This window comes from Micropterus salmoides, unplaced genomic scaffold (assembly GCF_014851395.1).
Source record: "Micropterus salmoides isolate LMB-PRFRI ecotype aquatic unplaced genomic scaffold, ASM1485139v1 Ms_hic_scaffold_22, whole genome shotgun sequence".
NCBI classification, from domain to species: domain Eukaryota; kingdom Metazoa; phylum Chordata; class Actinopteri; order Centrarchiformes; family Centrarchidae; genus Micropterus; species Micropterus salmoides.
Genome location: NW_024041373.1, coordinates 18,813,864 through 18,834,395, shown reverse-complemented (window position 1 = coordinate 18,834,395; position 20,532 = coordinate 18,813,864). Strand labels below are relative to the sequence as shown.

The window sequence follows — 20,532 nt, the reverse complement described above, 5'->3', positions numbered from 1 at the left end:
AGTGAACTGTATCCAAGCCAGATGGAGCTGCAGGCGGGCCCAAACTATCTCTGCACCTCATTAATCAGGCTGGACCCTCGTTGCTGTGGGTGACTGACTGTTGGACAGTGACTAAAGGTAAGATGTGGAGCCACAGAATCATAAAAAAGTTTACTGGGACTGTGAAAATAAATTGTAAAATTTAAAAGCAAACTGTTGAATAGGAGGGTTAAGTGCAAATATAAGTAATTGGACAGAATCAACAAAAGAACAGCACTTATTGTTTTATATAATGGTGCACTTTGTAACTAAAGATAAATACAAGACATGATATTGTGACAAAAATGAGGAATGACTGGCACAGATGAAAGGAAATTAAATTATATGATCAATTATATAGCTATCCAGACAACGTGCTCTTGTACAGTACAGTGCAAGTCCTACTGGTAATTTTCCCACCACCACTGGGAACAGTTAGTCACTGTATAATACAGCGATCATAAGTCTGGTTCTCCTGGGGCTCCTCTTGGAAGGTTGGAGGTTTCTGCTCTTGGTACTGAGAAGCTCCATGGTTCAAAATGTTTTGGAGGATGTCTTTGCTCTCACTAGGCGGTAGATTGTAGAAATAATACAGCGGTGCCATCTGAATGAACCTAGCGGGGGGAGAGGACAGTGTGTTAACGCTCAGTGTGTTAAGCAGAGTTTTGTGCATCGCAGTTTAAGTGATTTCCATTTGCAAACCAGTTTTCAATTTGGGGTTCGTTTTTATTGACACCCACTTTTGTTGGAGAGAAGACTTACAGATACTTTATCTGCTCCTCACATTTTTTTTTAACTGCAATGAACAGAGTCACATTTCAGGAGGTGGAACCTAAGAGAGCATGACAAAGGCTGCAGAGCTTTCTCCTAGTCCATTAAGCTGCAGCTCCACATTCCCAGGGATCTGTGCAATCCATAATCCCCTCTCCAACTAGCTGATACTAGCGAACAGGATTATGATACCTCCCTCACAAGCATGACTAGTCTCTGCTGAACTGGAGCTTTACATCTGGTCCAAAATGGAAGGGGAATGTGTCTGTCTGATTACCTTTAAGCTTCCTCAAATGGGAAGACACACTGGAGGTGTACTTCTATTAAAGCAACACTGCAGGCTGGTTAACCAGACTGGTAAATGGTTATTTATGTGAATGCAAGCCAAGTGCACAATAAAATATACAAAGAACAAAATGTGAACATGGCTGAGACTTACTCCTCCGGCGTTATGTGGGTTACTGTGCGGAGGCAGTTGTCCTCAGAGAAGGAGTGCTCATGGAACAGCACCCACTCCGGCAGGCCCAGCTTGGGGCTCTTTGCCCCGTAGCCAGACAGAGGATGGATCTGCGCCACATGCTTGTGGGTCAGAATGAAATAGTTCCCTGATCCATCCACATCCCGCGCCACCTGAGGGAAATCAGAGTCAGGCAGATGGGTTTTCACCACTGGGACTGGAGTCAGTACCTAAGAATACTTTTTTTTTTTAAATAAGCAAGACTGGAGCATCCAAATACAAAATGCATCTTTAAAGTCATGAACTAAGCCCAAACATAACAGACAACAAGACCATTTATTTGTGCAATGCTGCTGAAAAGTTGAAAAAAGTTAAAACAACTAAAATAGTTGAGATACTGAAACAGTTGAAGTGGCAGTCTAAATACAACAACAACTTAGAGAAGCAGAAATAGTTAAAAAGGTTAATTTGAGTGTAAACAGTGAGTGAATTATTAGCTGAAGTCAAAGTGCTGAAACGAGGTGAAGATTTAGTTGAAGTGTAAGTGATAAATAGGAACTGGAAGCTTCAATTCAGTTGAAGAGGAAGTCCTGCAAGAAAATAGTGCCAGTTCATGTGTACGAGCTAAAAGAAGATGTCAGTAGTGTGAAACTGAAAGCAGTTGGACAAAATTATGTATGAAAGTTGTGGAAGTTAGAAGAGCTCGAGTTTTTTGGTGTTGTTCAGAGAAGGCCTGAGAGCTGAGAAGGTGTGAAGTGTCAGTTTAAGGGTAAGCACTGAAAGATGAATGCAGTTGAAGTGGAAGATCTGAAGACAGTTCAAGTGTGTACAGTAAGCTGTTGCAATGTCAGGTGTTGTGTATGCGCAGTTCAAATGTCAGATGAAAGAAAGATCTGTCAGTTGAAGAATAAAAATATGTTCAATTCAGTGTATTGCAATGCTGATGGCCACAAGGTGGTAGGGCTGCACAATTATGGCCAAAAAATAATTCAGATAATTTTTCCAAGTATGTTTTTAATTGTGAATATTAAACCAAAACTTAAAAAGCCAAATTATTCTTTCTGTATATTTTTGATCACCTACATTGTAAATGAACAGAAAGAGATTAATATATATAAGCATATGATGATTGCTTGTGGAAACTAAAATCACAGTATTACATTAATGGTTCCACATTGCTGCATTAGTTCCACTTTAGGGGAGTTTGGACTTCAAGAGTCTTCAGGAGGTGTTTGATGTAAGCTGAAATGTTGTGAGCTGTCGATGTTGATCTAATAATGTGTTGTTTTTGTTGGCTGGTGTCATAAAGTTGTGTTGTCTGACCTGCATGAAGAAACCTGCCAGCAGGGCTCTCTTAATGTTGAGGGTGTTGCTTCGGGAACCAAAGGCAGGATCTGAGATGGGCAGCTCAATTCTCTTCAGAGTGTCAGTGAGCTCAGTGCGAAGAGCGTCAGCCATGAGCAAAGCAGCGTGGTTCAGGTAGAGGTCCTGACACCACTTCTCCACATTACAGTCTAACAAGGGAAGAGAACAGAGGCAAAAATGTTTTAATTTGTTTAGTCATTGAAATAGACTTTATATGTTTTGATCATTGTAATTTTTTATAAAAAAGTATCATAATGTGTTGTGATTATTTATTATTATTATGCCCATTAATATCATTGTTTAGGCCAATATACTTGTTTTGCTAACAGTTACCATGATATTTCTTCATTCATATATCTCCATAGCGTGCGTGTGTGTGTGTGTGTGTGTGTTTGTGTTTGTGTGCTCTCTGTACTCACATGGATCCTGCTGCCACTGTTTAAAGGCCTTGTAGACATTGATAAGGGTGAAATGGTCTCCCTCCGGGTGCTGGAACTTCATGTGGCACTGGGTTGCCTCTGGCTTCAGGTCCACAGAGGGAATCATGAAGCAAGTTGGTGCTAAAAAATCCGCAAGACAAATGCAATGTTTAGAATTTACTGTTTACCCGATAAGACACATAACAGAATAGTAGTACATGTATAGGGTCTTGTATGGGATTTTATTTGTTCAAATGTCAGGCATGGCTTACCTGTTAGCATGGCAGCAATGATGAGCACTTCGCTGACACAGTCAAACTCACAGGAGGCGAGCAGAGTCTTGGCCATTTGGGGCTCCAAAGGGAACTCGGACATGATAATGCCCATCTCAGACAGGTTGCCGTCATTATCCAGAGCTGCCAGGTAGTCTAGCTCCTCCAAGGCCTGCATTAGGCCTCCAGGATCTGGGTTGGAAAAGATTTGTTTTTTTGTTTGTTAGTATTTTTACAAAATGAAACCTTAATCATGTTGAACATGTGGGTGAAAACTGGGGACCAAATCCCCTAGACAACTAAGTACTTATCTCTATGACTGTCTAGTATTTAAAGTAGGAGATTATTAATTACATACAAATACACTTTAACTATTATGGATTATTTTTCAGTGTCCATGCTGCCTAAACTGTAATCCAGAATGGTGACCCACTAGGAGGATCCCCCTACAGTATACTGGCACCCTGGTGGGCACGCTGAGTAAAAAGGCAGCAGAAGATTAGGATTTTATAATCCTCACCAACATCTGCCGTGCATCACTATGCAAAATGGAAATTCTTTCATGGTACAAATGAGATTTTCTATTTTGTTTTTGCAACAAACATGTTTTTCTATGAACATCACGGTGAAAGAGAGACATGGACACTCTCGCACACCAGCACTATGTTTATGCTCTAATCAACTAATGGGAGGCCGCCTTTGTCTGTGTGTGTGATTGTGTTAGCGAGGGCGGATAAATCCGGGGGAACAAAAGCACATGGAAGCAGGTCAGCTCGAAAAGAAAGCTTGCAGAGCTGTCAGTTCGGCTGAGGCACGGCTCACTGCCCTCTAATAAAAAAAGTTCCTGTCTGTTGGAACAAAAGGGAATTGGGCTGACTGAACTCAAAATTCATGTCATTATCACTGAGGACATGTGAAAGTTAGGTAACAAGAGGAGTTTGGCCAAAACAAACCGCCATAAACATATTCTTTATGTTTATTTTTTTATTTATGTAAATATCACCTGGCCTGTCGATGAAGTCACAGTGGCCCAGTCCAGCGATCTCCATCCTCTTCAAGAAGAGCACAGTGGAAGTGATGTCAGACTCCACGATGTGTGGGCGTTTCTCACCGGGAAGCTGTCTGTCCTCTGGGTACAGACAAAAACACTTGCCTGCAGGTTAGAAAGGTCTTTTTTAGCCAGAGATTTACATCAAACATTGAACATTTTAACAGTTTAAGTTCCCACCTTTTGGATCTGCCAGCTGTTTCCGACTCTTGGCCTGACCGCTGCTGATAGGCTGAATGACAACTGAGTTTGTTCTGATTCTGGGGTTGTAAACCTGTAACAGTGTGTTGACTTGGATTATATACAGTGGTCAAATGCAGTACATTTCCTGAAATAGTTAATACCTCAAGTACCCTACTTTTCAGAGGAAGTTTAGAAATCTCCAGCTCTCAGTGAACTTTACTTTTTCCTCCACTACATTTATATGACAACTATCGTTAGGCCTACCAGTTACTTTACAAGACATTTATCAGCTTATAAAGTATAATGCATATAGATTAAACTACCCAATATGTAAAGTAGACAAAACTAGCTCTAACCCGACTAAATTAAAATGCTACTCATGTTTTAAAGTACCAGAATAAAATAAAGCTAAAAAAAGTATTGATATAACACTTAAAGTTCTACTTTTCTGCATAACTAGTACTTTTACTTTCAGTAGATATAGTTGATGATACCTCTCTTCTTTTACTTAAGGAAGATTTTGAATTTATTTACTGCTTTTACTCAAGTAAAGTATCTGAATACTTCTCTCATAACTGATTATATTATAATGACATTTAAACATTTACACAAATCTGCACAGTGTGATAATGATACAAAATACAATACATGATAACATGATGTTACGACCCTAATTCATACTTAACATTTTAATTAAAACAACAACACATGGTAGGGTGACCCTAAAATTCACATCCCCACTTCTGGGCAGTAATATGATTTATAACGCTGGAACTCAACCTTCATATGTTTAAGATGTCTTGATGTAATCACTTTAACGCTTATTAAAATTACATCAAATAAGTACTAACTTACAGATCTTTTCTCAAGCCCGGCATCAATGACAAAGCGCACTGAGCTAACAGCCCAGAAGAAGTCCTCGTTTGGACTGGATGTGAGGAATACTCTGCGGGCCTGGCCTGTCTCCTCCTCCCCCAGGATTGGTGGATTCCCAGGCTGGCCAGGGTGCACAGCAACGGGCAGGAGCTTACCCAGATCAGGGGGTAAGCTATGTCCCTCATTACACAGGATGTCATGGGCCAGATCTATCTCCTGGTAGGGAGTCAACAAAGAAGAAAGTCAGAGGAAGACATTGATTCCATCAGTCATGCTGCACTGCTATTTTATATTTTGTACCTGATTTGTCACCAAAAACACAACCACATCTCCTTCCTCTTCTGAGTGGTGGATCTCCAGCACCAGACGGACGGCAGAGCAGAAGTAGCTGTCACCTGTGCTGCTGTACACTACATCCCCCATGCCCGCACCCTCCAGGCGGATCAGAGGCACCGCTGACCCGGTAAAGTGGGCCAGCTGCTTGGGGTCGGGTTCGACGGCTGTGAGGAGGACCACGCGGAGCTCTGGCCTCTGCAGGGCGATGTCCTTCAGTAAACCCTGCAGTACATCCGTGGCTACGGTCCTCTGGTGAGCCTGGTCCACGACTATCGCACCATAGTGCTCAAGCAAAGGGTCTGACATCATCTCTCTCAGGAGCATGTCATCTGTGCAGTACCTGTGGTGGGTGAGACAAGGATGTCAAGGATGCTTGACATTACATTAACAGGGAGCAAATATGTGCACCACAGAGACACTTGACGCACACTGTATTCAAATTCATAACAGCCTGAAATAAATCCTCAGATTAATTTTATTGTAAGCCTCTAGGCTGAAAGAGTGGAACAATATATTCAGGAAATCCATTCAGCATTCCTCAGAATGGCAACTTAATGAAAGCAACTTTGTCTGCACATCAGCTTTGCCCCTATTAAGTGTAATTTACTCTAATAATTAGTCGGGGGAGTGGATCCTTTCGTACTTGCCGGCTGCTTTATCTCCCACCCCTCAATGTGCTGAGGTTCTTTGTTCCCCAGCTGACTTATAAGGAACCCACATGAGGGAGTGTGACATATGGGCAGACAGGGAGCCGGGCAGCTGTGGAGAAGCCCCTGAAAAGAGCCCCCTCGAGCCTTTTGTTCACTTCTCTCTTGAGAGTAAGAAAAGGCGGGGTGATTTAGCTGCGTGTTAAGACCATGCTTTATTGTAACCCGGCGGCGGAGAGAATGAATCAGATAGAGAAACACTGGATACATGAGCATTTCAAAGTAGGAAGTACTGCTTTACCATACCTGAGGACTGTATCATTAGTGCAGCATGTTTCCAAAGGGACACTGTAACCGACCTCATGGCCAATGTTAACATCCATCTCATCAGCCACTCTTAAGGAGAGATCTACAGCCTGCTGTGCGTGAATCTGGGTGCAAACCACCATGCCATGCTGGAACTGGACTGACAGGCAGAATTCAGCACACCACTGGGGAATCTGTTTCAAAATAAGAGTGAGATAAGTTGCTTCCCCACTTTAAGTTGATAGCGAGAGAGGCTTGAGTATCTCCCTGTAACAAAGCTGAATCTGCTGTTGTGTATATGAAATGTGCAGTATTTTCCATGGCAGTGCAATCTGAAGTGTCAAATGCCCCACAGTACTCACTTGAGAACTTCTCCCAGTTTTAGCAGAGCCACTGACAATGACAAACTGTCCTTTGGCCAAAGTGTCCATGAATTCACACTTTGCTTTCCACACTGGCAGAGCTTTCCTTTCTCTCAGCAATTTGTAAAACCTGGAAGAATAAGGCAGTCCATCAAACTGATTAAGCTCCAAAATATCATCATATTCTTTGTCTCCTTGACTCAAAGCTTCTGTGTCTGAACAACAGGGTGATTTCCCCTCAAAATAGTCCTCTCCAGATAAATTGGTGATGTCTTGCGCCATCACAACTGAGCTCCCAGTCTGTCCGATTTAGACTTCATTTACAGATCCACAGAAATTAAGTTTAGAAATCTCCAGCTCTCAGTGAACTGTGGGACGGCACACACACACCGCCTCTGCAAGTGAAGCCAAATGAAAGGCTCACTAGGCGTCCAACCCAGTGTTGTCATGTGGTCACTAATCCCATAGAAGTGAGGTCATCAACAGATGACACACACACACACACACACACACACGCACACACACAGAGATAGATGGGCAGACACTCAGAGGGGTCTGATGTTTACAATGACAACTGGCTCACACACAAAGCACACAAGCTGTACAAAGTGTAAAAAGCATTTATTTATTAACTGTGGTTTAATTTCACAATTTAGAAATGGATTATCTCAGTGGTTAAAGAACCACTAATTTATTTATACTTCCTAGAACCACGGGTTGTGTCAGAAATGAAGACCTGTAAAACTAGGAGCTTGGCACAAAAGTCTGTTGTGCTCTACTTTCAGTCTGCAAGAAAAAAACAAAAGGAAAAAAAAGTATTTTGGTAACATTATTAAAACATTATTTGAAATGGGGGCCAGTGCATATATGGACCAACAGGGGTGTACAAAAATTGTACAGTATCATAATGTTATAGCAGAAACATTTACTTAAGTACTAAAATTAAGTAAAATATTTTTGTACTTTTACTAAAAGAACATTTTGAATGCAGGCTTTTCAGTTATAGCATTTCTAAGTTGCACTTTGGTATTGCTACTTAGGTAAAAGTATCTGAATAACTAACCTTTAAGAAACTTCACCTTTGTAGTTTACTAATCTCAAGTCCCCGTGCTGACAACAAGGGCCTGAGCAGGTAATACAGTAATTTACCTCCATACTAACAGGAGATAAAGTAAATGTTGAAAATTTCTGTAAATACACCTTTTTTTCCTGCTTTCTTAGAGACAGTTTGCTAGTTAGCTAACGCTGACTGACAGCCGGTTAGCTTTGTTTAGCATTAAGTCTGGATTCAGAGGAAAACAGTTAGCCTGGCTCTTTCTAAAGGCAGCCAGGGCCTCTAAAGTTTAGTAATCAACACAGTATTGTTTATTTAATCTGTAGACACGCTAAAATGTAAAAACGATTCTTTAACATTATGTTCCAGACATTTTATTTGTTAGTAATAACCGATAGCACAGCAGGCTAGCTAGCTCTCTGTCTCCTTAGCTGAATGGTTGCTGGAGGTAAACTATACTTTTGCTCAGGCCTACTCAGACATGACATTGCAGCATAGCAGTTATATCTTCTCATCTAACTCCAGGTAAGACAGCGAATAAGCATTTGCCAAAATGCCAAACGATTCCTTTCTTCCTACTCATATTAGTAAAAAAAAAAAGTAAAATGTTTTCAGCACCCACAAGTGGCTGGAAACTAGTAAATTACAGTTCAATAAATAAACTATTTTGTAAAATAACATTCATACGGTCACACTTGCAAGCTACCCACTCCTTAATTGTTGGTATGATGGCATACTTCAAAGTTACTGTTTCACATTCTAATAAAAAAGCCCACTGACTTCCGTTTCGTTTGTTGCCTTTAAAAACAATCTGTGAAAGATTTTAGTTCATAACAGACATTGGTGTGAATAATATTATTTACTTGTGTTTCCATTGTGTTCTTTAGTTCACTATAAGGGCAGTTTAGAGGTTAAGGCTTTTCCTGTTTTTGTATTCTTCCCCAGTAATGGTCTGAGTTAACAAATGTTAGGGGTTCTGATCCTTAATCAGGGCCCAAGGGCAACTTTAACCTGTGGTTTGAGGGAGCACATGAAGGCAAGATAAGATAAAACTGGAGGGATGGAGGGATGGAGGAAGTGTTTCAGTTTTTGTAATGACCAGTGTTGTCTGGCAGGTGGCAGTGTTAAACAACCATGACAGGCTGCTCCAGCAGAGTTGAGACAGCAGAGCAGACCCACATGTCAAGAGTGAGGTCACAGATTGATGGGACCCTTTCATAAAGTGAATCACTGGGAAAATTACACATACCTTACATGTTTTTCTGACACACTTATATTTGTGTAATCACTGCTTATTGGTTGCTGTTAATTAGAGAAAAGGATGAGCAAAATGTTGTGTATTCATCACATTTTTAAGTTATCATATGTTGCTAGTTGTTCTTACACTGAAGGATTATGATACAAGTCGTTTACAAATAAAAATATTCCGAATGATCAAAGTGGTGGCTTTGTTATTGGGTGAGCTGAGCTTTAGGCACACTCGTCTTCTCAAAGGCAAAAAACAACAAAAAACAGTTACTAATGGTGTCAGTTAATTATTCATGTCCAGCAAATGATGAAAATTATTATTATGAATCTTTGTTTATCTCTTTAACAGCCACTTGTGGTTAAAGAAACTTCCTCTCTTGTCTATTTCTTAAGTTATTTTTGAATAACTTCAAAGTGAGAACAAAATGAAATCAACTTGTTGTAAACAGTTATAAAGGAACTTTTATTTGGCTTTCAGTTCATCAATAAAATCTCCCAGTTTAAATGTTATCCTTAAACATTTGTCTCTAGCCAACAAATTATACGCTGAAATCTTCAAAATCACGTTTTCACCACCCAGTGTAAATGGGGCACGGCCTCAAAGCAGTTCTTACATTACTGTGCTTGTAAAAAAGAACAAAAAAGGGAACAAAAATTATAACTGACATACAATATTTACATTTCACAATGGTTTTACACATGTTACACTTATGCAAATTAACAATACATTTAGAATTTACAAATGGCAGAAACGTTTAACGACACGGACACAGCACTGACAAATATTTTCCGGCGGCGAGCAGTTACACTGACTGTCCAACATATCTGAACACTTTCAAAACAAGAAAAAGCATTGCTTGCACACTTCTGTAGACAGCTGCAACGCAGGTATGCAGAGCTTTACCAGCTTCAATCATTCTGCAGTGGTGAGAAGACAAGCACTGCATTTGAATACAATGCAAATATAAAATGAACACTAACACAGGAAAAAGAACTGTGCTGTGAAGTTTTTAACAGTTATGCAGCAAGTCAACAACAAATAACATCAATAAAATTGCTTAACTCAGAGTCCAAGCTTTGAATCTAATGAAAGATGCAGCGAATGCATAAATAATCTCAGAGTTCAAGAAGCCGTACAAAATCCAAATGGAATGTAATGAAGGCAAAAAAAAAAGACAAGACGGGACAGATACAGTGAAGCATCTCGCTGGACACAGTCGAGGAGGAGCTTGGAAAGCTCACAGCACTGAAGTCATTCTGCTTGGCTCGCATGCTCAAGGACAAAGTGAGCGTGAACGTTAAACATACAAACACCAGTGTAAGTGTTGAATTATTTGGTGTTGGTGTAATTCTCTGGAACACAATCAGTCTGTCAAATCTGTTGAGACTCCGCAGCGTCTGCCAGTATCAGGAGAACATGTAGAGCGTCCAACACACGCCCCAAGCGGTGTGCCAGAGCCAGTCTGAAATTTGTGAAGAATACTTTTCCTGTTTGCACTTTACTGCACAAGTGAACTTATGAGGGAATAACAGAGCCTGGTCATGAGACTGTAAAATGAGTTGATTGGATTAATCCCATAAAAATGTAGTCCGAGGCTTTAATATGAGTCCACTGTTAATAAAAAAGCATTTTTTGATTAATATCTACTTTGTAGCACCGTGTCGACACGGATACAAAATACGTATTTGGTATTGAATACAGAATAAAAATATGAAAAATGGAATAAATAACACTGCTCTACAGCCCACAAGCTACTGCAACAACTGACGTTCATTTCCCTTTATCTTCATTTTAGTCCTTTTTTGCGCTTCAATTATTCAAGCAACTTCACTGGTTATAAAAACATCATTGTTATTTTAGAATTTCATTTGAGAAAAAAAAAAGTATAAAAATCACCAAATGCAAAAAATTATATATATATCACACCATGTTTCCTTTTCTTCTAAACTTTTCCGTTGGGAAGGTCACTCTTGATCGGAGAGCTCTGTGCACACTGGTAATATTGGTGTTAAATACTTAAATAGATAAATAGTTAATTGGTACCTGAGCGAGGACAACAAAGCACCTTTAGAGGCATAGCACCGAGGTGGGATGTTAGCCCTCTTTCACTGGAAACTCTGTGATACTTCCAAGTGTCCGAAAGGTCTTACAGAGTCTCAGTATTTAGTGCAAATCAACTAAGTCTCCGACTGTTGGTGGGAGATCTACTCGTCCATGATGTCAAGAGCTCAGCAGTCCTTATGAGTCTTTGGTGGTCTGTAGGGCAACACTGGCACAGGTCTGAAAAGTAAACAGAAGCATGAATACATAAAGTCATTATGACAGATAAAATGAATAATAACATTGTTCCCAAATGCAATTAACAAGATAACAGGTAACAAGTCACAGCATTAAACTACACTGCTCAAAAAAATAAAGGGAACACTTAAACAACACAATGTAACTCCAAGTCAATCACACTCCTGTGAAATCAAACTGTCCACTGTTTGACAATCAATTTCACATGCTGTTGTGCAAATGGAATAGACAACAGGTGGAAATTATAGGCAATTAGCAAGACACCCCCAATAAAGGAGTGGTTCGGCAGGTGGTGACCACAGACCACTTCTCAGCTCCTATGCTTCCTGGCTGATGTTTTGAATGCTGGCGGTGCTTTCACTCTAGTGGTAGCATGAGACGGAGTCTACAACCCACACAAGTGGCTCAGGTAGTGCAGCTAAATGCAGGATGGCACATCAATGCGAGCTGTGGCAAGAAGGTTTGCTATGTCTGTCAGCGTAGTGTCCAGAGCATGGAGGCGCTACCAGGAGACAAGTCAGTACATCAGGAGACGTGGAGGAGGCCGTAGGAGGACAACAACCCAGCAGCAGGACCGCTACCTCTGCCTTTGTGCAAGGAGGAGCAGGAGGAGCACTGCCAGAGCCCTGCAAAATGACCTCTAGCAGGCCACAAATGTGCATGTGTCTGCTCAAACTGTCAGAACAGGTGGGGGTTGTGCTTACAGCCCAACACCGTGCAGGACGTTTGGCATTTGCCAGAGAACACCAAGATTGGCAAATTCGCCACTGGCGCCCTGTGCTCTTCACAGATGAAAGCAGGTTCACACTGAGCACATGTGACAGACGTGACAGAGTCTGGAGACGCTGTGGAGAACGTTCTGCTGCCTGCAACATCCTCCAGTATGACCGGTTTGGCGGTGGGTCAGTAATGGTGTGTGGTAGAATTTCTTTGGGGGGCCGCACAGCCCTCCATGTGCTTGCCAGAGGTAGCCTGACTGCCATTAGGTACCAAGATGAGATCCTCAGACCCCTTGTGAGACCATATGCTGGTGCGGTTGGCCCTGGGTTCCTCCTAATGCAAGACAATGCTAGACCTCATGTGGCTGGAGTGTGTCAGCAGTTCCTGCAAGAGGAAGGCATTGATGCTATGGACTGGCCCGCCCGTTCCCCAGACCTGAATCCAATTGAGCACATCTGGGACATCATGTCTCGCTCCATCCACCAACGCCATGTTGCACCACAGACTGTCGGATGCTTTAGTCCAGGTCTGGGCACCTCATCAGGAGCATGCCCAGGCGTTGTAGGGAGGTCATACAGGCACGTGGAGGCCACACACACTACTAAGCCTCATTTTGACTTGTTTTAAGGACATTACATCAAAGTTGGATCGGCCTGTAGTGTGGTTTTCTACTTTGATTTTGAGTTAGACTCCAAATCCAGACCTCCATGGGTTGATAGATTTGATTTCCATTGATAATTTTTGTGTGATTTTATTGTCAGCACATTCAACTATGTAAAGAAAGGAGTATTTAATGAGATTATTTCTAGGATGTGTTATTTTAGTGTTCCCTTTATTTTTTTGAGCAGTGTATAAATAAAATATAAATATCATTTGTACCATATAACCTGGAAACAAAAGGGAATGTTTGGAACATAAGGGAGGATGAACTTTATAGAGCATACAGGTGCTGGTCATATAATTAGAATATCATCAAAAAGTTTTTTTTATTTATTTCAGTAATTCCATTCAAAAAGTGAAACTTGTATAATGTATACATTCATTCCACACAGTGATATATTTCAAGTGTTCATTCATTTTAATTTTGATGATTATAACTGACAACTAATGAAAACCCCAAAATCAGTATCTCAGAATATTAGAATTTTTTGAAAAGGTTCAATATTGAAGACACCTGGTGCCACACTCTAATCAGCTAATTAACTCAAAACACCTGCAAAGGCCTTTAAATGGTCTCTCAGTCTAGTTCTGTAGGCTGCACAATCATGGGGAAGACTGCTGACTTGACAGCTGTCCAAAAGACGACCATTGACACCTTGTACAAGGAGGGCAAGACACAAAAGATCATTGCTAAAGAGGCTGGCTGTTCACAGAGCTCTGTGTCCAAGCACATTAATAGAGAGGCGAAGGGAAGGAAAAGATGTGGTTGAAAAAAGTGTAAAAGCAATAGGGATAACCGCACCCTAGAGAGGATTGTGAAACAAAACCCATTCAAAAATGTGGGGGAGATTCACAAAGAGTGGACTGCAGCTGGAGTCAGTGAAGAACCACCACGTACAGACGTATGCAAGACATGGGTTTCAGCTGTCGCATTCCTTGTGTCAAGCCACTCTTGAACAAGACACAGCATCAGAAGCGTCTCGCAAAGACAAAAAGGACTGGACTGCTGCTGAGTGGTCCAAAGTTATGTTCTCTGATGAAAGTAAATTTTGCATTTCCTTTGGAAATCAAGGTCCCAGAGTCTGGAGGAAGAGAGGAGAGGCGCAGAATCCACATTGCTTGAAGTCCAGTGTAATGTTTCCACAGTCAGTGATGGTTTGTGGTGCCATATCATCTGCTGGTGTTGGTCCACTGTGTTTTCTGAGGTCCAAGGTCAACGCAGCCGTCTACCAGGAAGTTTTAGAGCACTTTTAGAGAACTTTATGGAGATGCAGATTTCATTTTCCAACATGACTTGGCACCTGCACACAGTGCCAAAGCTACCAGTACCTGGTTTAAGAACCATGGTATCCCTGTTCTTAATTGTCCAGCAAACTCGCCTGACCTTAACCCTATAGAAAATCTATGGGGTATTGTGAAGAGGAAGATGCAATACACCAGACCCAACAATGCAGCAGAGCTGAAGGCCACTATCAGACCAACCTGGGCTCTCATAACACCTGAGCAGTGCCACAGACTGATCGACTCCATGCCACACCGCATTGCTGCAGTAATTCAGACAAAAGGAGCCCCAACTAAGTATTGAGTGCTGTACATGCTCATACTTTTCATGTTCATACTTTTCAGTTGGCCAACATTTCTAAAAATCCTTTTTTTGTATTGGTCTTAAGTAATATTCTAATTTTCAGTCTGTGTGCAATAAATGAATATAATATCCAAGTTTCAATTTTTGAATGGAATTACCGAAATAAATAAACTTTTTGATGATATTCTAAATATATGACCAGCATCTGTATACAGCATTATAATATTGTAATTTCCAATTTTGACTTCCAAGAATTTTAATGTGATTTTGAAGGTATTATGCTGATTGTAGCCTATAATATTGTGAAAACACTAACCAATTTTACCTCATAATTATCAGGTTACTACTCCATTAATGTCACCATATAACCATTTTCCTATCCAAATATTTCACTGACCATTTTATTGTTAGAAGGTTGCCATATTGTTACCAAAATATTACTAAATAGTTTTGCCTTGTTGCTGTCTTTGAATGTGTTTCCTCATTATTATCTTTGACCCTATATTACCCTGTTACATAAATTTCAATCTGATATTATCCAGTTATAATACCTTTTGTTAATACCAAGCTATTACCTAGTTATTACTTTGGTAATTTTATGGTATTACTTAATTAGTACCTCTTTATTACCCCACTATTACCATGTTATTACTGAGTAATTTAAAACGCTAGCACTTTAACAGATAGATGAAGCCAGCAATGTTACGTATTCCACATCTAACAAGGGCTACACAGACATGCGATTCCTGTCACGTTGCACTGACCTGCTGGGTAAAGGGATGGTGGGTGGAGGCCTGGGCACAGTGGGGATAGGTATGGGGAGGGGTCCTGTTCCAGGGATATGGATCCCCGCTGCTGTGGCCCTGTGACCCAGCCGAGAGCTCCTCCCTAGTGGGTCTGCAGGTAGTGGCTTCTGAGGTGGACTGGGTTTCTCAAAGTCCTGAAGAAGTTTAAAAAAGTCAGATTCAGTCCATCAGGTCAATATTGTATATGTGCTAATTTTATATATATTTATATATATACACTCTTGAACAAAATCTTAAGACCGGGGGAAACATTGCAAGTACTCGCATTTTGCGCTGGTGGATCATAACCGGGCTGTAAGTACTGCTTCAAAATGCCAAAAGAAGAAACAGGAGCAAAAGACAAAAAATAGAGAGTAGGCAATTTATTGAAAACTGCATTTAAACTCAAACAGGCTGTTCATCAGCTGATCAAAAGTTTACAACCATTTGCTTCACAAATGCTTTGCTGCATACCTCGGTTGTAACGAGTGGTTATTTCAGTCAAAGTTACTCTTCTATCAGCTTGAATCAGTCGGCCCATTCTCCTCTGACCTCTAGCATCAACAAGGCATTTTCGTCCACAGGACTGCCGCATACTGGATGTTTTCCCCTTTTCACACCATTCTTTGTAAACCCTAGAAATGGTTGTGCGTGAAAATCCCAGTAACTGAGCAGATTGCGAAATACTCAGACCGGCCCGTCTGGCACCAACAACCATGCCGCACTCAAAATTGCTTAAATCACCTTTCTTTCCCATTCTGACATTCAGTTTGGAGTTCAGGAGATTGTCTTGACCAGGACCACACCCCTAAATGCATTGAAGCAACTGCCATGTGATTGGTTGATTAGATAATTGCATTAATGAGAAATTGAACAGGCGTTCCTAATAATCCTTTAGGTGAGTGTAGATTAGCAGCTTTCTGGAGACAAAAGCAGACCCGTTTCACTAGAGGGCACTGTGTTATCGGTATCTTCTCTGAATTCCCACAGCTTACATGATGGTGAATCCCAAACCTTCTCCCCCCTTTGTCACCACCACCTCTGTGGCAGTGCTGTGTGAGTGTAGAAGGTTATCTGAATGAGGGGCCATCATGTGTAACTAATCTACAGCAAGGAGGCGAAGCATTGATAAACATCTGCTACCAGCAACCACGCTACCGTCTCTCACACACACACACACACACACACACACACACACACACACACACACACACACACACACACACACACACACACACACACACACACACACACACACACACACACACACACACACACACACACACACACACACACACACACACACTTAAGAGGAATACTGCATAGGAAGTACTATGCACACAGAGAAAAAAGATTTTTCACATCATGCAAGGATAGCTCTTCGAGAACTGGAAGGTTTAAAACATTAATGAAAGGTTTCACATGAGCATAACTTTGCATGAAGGAGGTTTTCTTTTCTATTCTATTCTATTTCTATTATAGTTTGTACTTTTCTCTTTCTTCACTATATAGCCAAAAGTGTGTAGACACCCCTGTCCACATACTTTTGTTGTCTGGGGTGATATTTCATGGTTTGGTTCCAATTAACCCTTTGCTAAGCCACGCCCCCTTAGTTACTGTAGCTAAGTCTGACCTGTTGGACTTTTATCACGGTGCTGCCACTGTCTATTACTGCAATCCCTGGAGAAATATTGTCTAATTTTTGGAAAAAGCCATCTCAGAAAGAAGCAGACAGTTTTGCAGTTGCATTGTGCATCTGAAGGTTGTATTCAGGCTGTCAAACTGCCGCGAAAAAAATAAAGACAGGAGCTAAAGCCTAACGTTACCCATCACAGAGTAAAATTTAACCACCGTATGATTATTGACTACTGAGAAAGAGGACAACGATATTAAGGATCAACACTGCTTCTGTACAGCTGGATAGGTCTCTGTTCACTATTACAATCATTACAAAGCAGAACGGTAGGGATTTATAACATTACATTCAGTATTTGAGTTAGCTAGCGTTAGCTAATTAACATTAAGTAGAAACAACAGACAGCCTGGATTTGTTTTAGGTTTTGGAAAGTGACTAAATCGTATTTCTACTTTCCACCTCTCTGGGTTTCGACTGTAATTATTAAAAGTGCCCCAGGAACAGCTTTGACCATATCTTGGAAAAATACAGCAAAAAAAATAAAAAGCTAGAAAACGACTCATTTTGCATTAGAGTCAATGAGGCGCAGCCATGAAAGTGTCGGACCACAGTTAGAGCAAGTCCTACACTGTGTTGTGATTGGCCAGCTGAGTATTCAGGGCGTGGCTTAGCAAAGGGTCAATTAAGGTAAATCTGAAGAAATATCATGGAGGCTGGCTGCTATAGCAGATTTAGCATGATCAACAATCACATATGGGTGTAGTGTTAAGGTCTCCACCTACTTCGTTCATGTGTCCACATAGTTTTGGCCATATAGTGTATGTTGTTGTAAGATAGAATAAGTGAGGGGAATATGAAATTAGTGCTGTAACTAATGACTATTATTACATACATACATACACATACACTGTTTATTATCCCGATTAAACCATTAATCGTTTTGGTCTATAAAATGTCAGAAAATAGGAAAATCCCCATCTCACTTCTCCACAGCCCAAGCTAAAGTCTTGAAATTGCTTGTTTTATCAACAGTCCTCAACCAAAGATAAATGTTTTATTGTGATAAAATCTTTGGTCGTATTGCCCAGCCCGAAATCCCAGCACCTATATTTTCCACTTCAAGCACTGATTATAGGTGGTGGCAGAAAATGTTAGCAGAATGTGGACCCCCCGTTTTCTTTTATCAAAACAGTGTTAAATTATCTTCTCATCTTGTTCTTGTGAACCCAGTATCGTATTGTCTAATGTTTCGTGACTTCGTAAGTGTATGTCACACCCCTAATCTGAGCCCCTATGTCCCCATCACTTTTCAACACAAAGTTACGGTCTTGTACCCTCCATCTTTGTTGTAAACTCTGAACACATTTCAGGCACCAAAAACTTTCTTGGTTTAAGCCCTGTTAATATGACCTCTTCAACTCTTAACTGAGAAAAAAAGTTTTTATAAACCCAAAATGTGCAAAACTATCTCCATAAAACAGCCCAAAGCTGTTCAGATGCAGTTAAATACACAAGATGCCCCACAGAGGCTAATCAGACTGAACAGCAGGTTTACTCTGAATCTGCATTACAGTCCCATGTGGATACTGTTCTTACCTGCTGAGATGTTGGGGGTAATAAAACATACACAGGACTCCTGTGATCCAATAAGATACATCTGTGAGAAGAGTAACTGAAATAAATAGCGCATTTCACAGATTTCCACATACAATGTACCACCCACTGTGGTCATCCCTGACAAACTCCTACATGTGTAATTTATGGACTGTTTGGTTTAAATGAAGAATAACTCTAAATCAGGCTGTTTTTCGAGGGAGTGTACAGAAGAGAACAAAGATGTAAATGGACAGATGCATCCATTTGAATGCAAAAATAATCCAGGACCCATGTGCATTCTAATGCCGCTCTTGGCAGAAAACCTTACACTGTAACTGGAGTCTTGGTCGTGTTCACATCTTAATTCAAAATGAAGGATTGCAGTGTCCTCCGTGGCATGAGAAAGATCTACGAGCCTTGGGCTTACAAGCACCTTTCAAAACCCACCGGAGGAATTGAAAAATGCATGTTCGTCTGGCCAAAAACAAAGCTATTTTTCTAAGTTCCAGAAAAGATGACATTCTGGACAGGCATAATTTTAACTACTGCAGTCTACTTTTGCAGCATGTCTGAACAGGGTTTAAGCTTATCCACATCACATTTATTTAGATCTGGCACGTATCTGATATGTATTTTTCCTTCAGCGGAACAAGATAATAGCAAGCAGGTCTGTTTGTGAAAATTGTCAGCGCCCACACTGTTTTCTTTTCATGCGTCGCCTCATTGTAATAAATGCAGGATAGGCTTTATTCCCCTGGAAACACCTCAGAATGAATGAGATGCAGTCGGCACGCATGCCTAAGAGAGAAAAAGTATTTTAAAATGAGGCACATTGGCACAGACAGCAGGGGAGGACCTGGTGAGTATTAAAATAAGCTTGTGATACATTTTCTGTTTAAGGACTGATGCCCTGTACGTCCTTGCTGCCTTTTATATTAAATCTCAACAGACCCCTCTTTTCTGTTTCTGACCCACAATACATGTGCCACCTCTGCTCACGCCATCTGTTTCATTACAGCAAAGTGAGTTCGTAGATATTAGCAGGTAACAGGGTTTCATTGTTTTGGCAGACCGGTGAGCAGCCTGTTTATAAAGCAAGCAGTGGCCTTTCAGCAACAGTGTAAGTTCATATCAATCAAGGGGGATATGCTGCAATGCTTGATGAGATGCCAGTTGTCTCTGTTGCTCAGTGGTAGAAAAAGTATTCAGATCTTTAACTTACGTAGAAGTGCAAAAGTATCATCAGCAAAATGTAAAAGCAATAGTACTCATTCTGCAGAAAAATGGCCCTCGACTGGCATATTATTATCTATCACATAAAAGATTTTTAATACGGATTCACTAATGTGTAAGCTGCATTTTCCTGCTGCGAGATGGAGGTAGTGATTAATGTTAGAGGAAAGAAGAAGTTCTGCTACAAAAAAAAAACATTGGGACTTTTCTCTATTCTTTGCCTTTTTGTGAAATATCGAATCATTAGACCATTTTAGGCTTCAAGCAGTTATTTAAATGAAGCCATCTGAGAAGTTTAGAGGGAAAATGTCTCTTTGGGGTAACTGCTCACAACCCATAGACACTGCTTTCTTGTGAGCATTCATGAGCCCAAAAAAGTATTGTATTTTATAAACTCATATGTTTTTTTTTTATTAATCTGATATATACTATAGCTGTAAAAATAAATGTAATGGCATAAAAGGTAGTTTACAGTTTTGGGCTCCAAAATGTAGTGGAAAAAAGGAAATACTCAAGTAAAGTACAAGAACCTCAAAACTGAATTTGAGTAAATGTACTTAGTTTCCACCACTGCTGCTTCTCACCTGAATGATTAACCTTGGAGGTATAAACAGTGGATTTCCGCACACCTCCCTCTAAGTCCTTCATGCTCTGCC

The 20,532-nt window shown here is 40.7% G+C and overlaps 2 protein-coding genes and 1 long non-coding RNA gene across 6 annotated transcripts in view; 1 reads left to right on the top strand and 2 right to left on the bottom strand.

Annotated features, from left to right (window-relative positions):
• Positions 1-248: 248 nt before the first annotated feature.
• On the bottom strand, positions 249-8,187 carry dhx32b (DEAH (Asp-Glu-Ala-His) box polypeptide 32b). Of its 2 annotated transcripts, none has more exons than XM_038737495.1 (12): positions 8,124-8,187; positions 7,061-7,846; positions 6,699-6,892; positions 5,710-6,085; positions 5,389-5,625; positions 4,531-4,624; positions 4,306-4,455; positions 3,303-3,494; positions 3,031-3,171; positions 2,570-2,760; positions 1,229-1,419; positions 249-632 (listed from the first exon to the last, which is right to left on the bottom strand). In XM_038737495.1, exons 2-12 carry the CDS (start codon positions 7,340-7,342, stop codon positions 458-460), a joined length of 2,223 nt encoding a protein of 740 aa, XP_038593423.1. In that variant the 5' UTR covers positions 7,343-7,846; positions 8,124-8,187; the 3' UTR covers positions 249-457. The 2 variants fall into 2 exon arrangements, with proteins under 2 accessions (XP_038593423.1, XP_038593424.1); XM_038737496.1 differs by having other exon boundaries at positions 7,061-7,190; positions 8,124-8,185.
• Positions 8,188-8,556: 369 nt separating this feature from the next.
• Positions 8,557-9,553, top strand: LOC119917273. The gene is made up of 2 exons (XR_005447249.1): positions 8,557-8,639; positions 9,230-9,553. It is a non-coding gene; the product is annotated as an uncharacterized LOC119917273 (long non-coding RNA).
• A 253-nt stretch (positions 9,554-9,806) lies between these two features.
• The window catches only part of adam12b (ADAM metallopeptidase domain 12b), an 86,710-nt gene continuing 75,984 nt past the window's right edge, over positions 9,807-20,532 (bottom strand). For all 3 annotated transcript variants that reach the window (XM_038737641.1, XM_038737642.1, XM_038737643.1), the window contains 2 exons: positions 15,391-15,566; positions 9,807-11,643 (listed from right to left, as the gene is read on the bottom strand). In XM_038737641.1, coding sequence (XP_038593569.1) covers positions 11,592-11,643; positions 15,391-15,566 — 228 coding nt within the window. In that variant the 3' untranslated portion in view covers positions 9,807-11,591. The remainder of the gene's footprint in view (positions 11,644-15,390; positions 15,567-20,532) is intronic.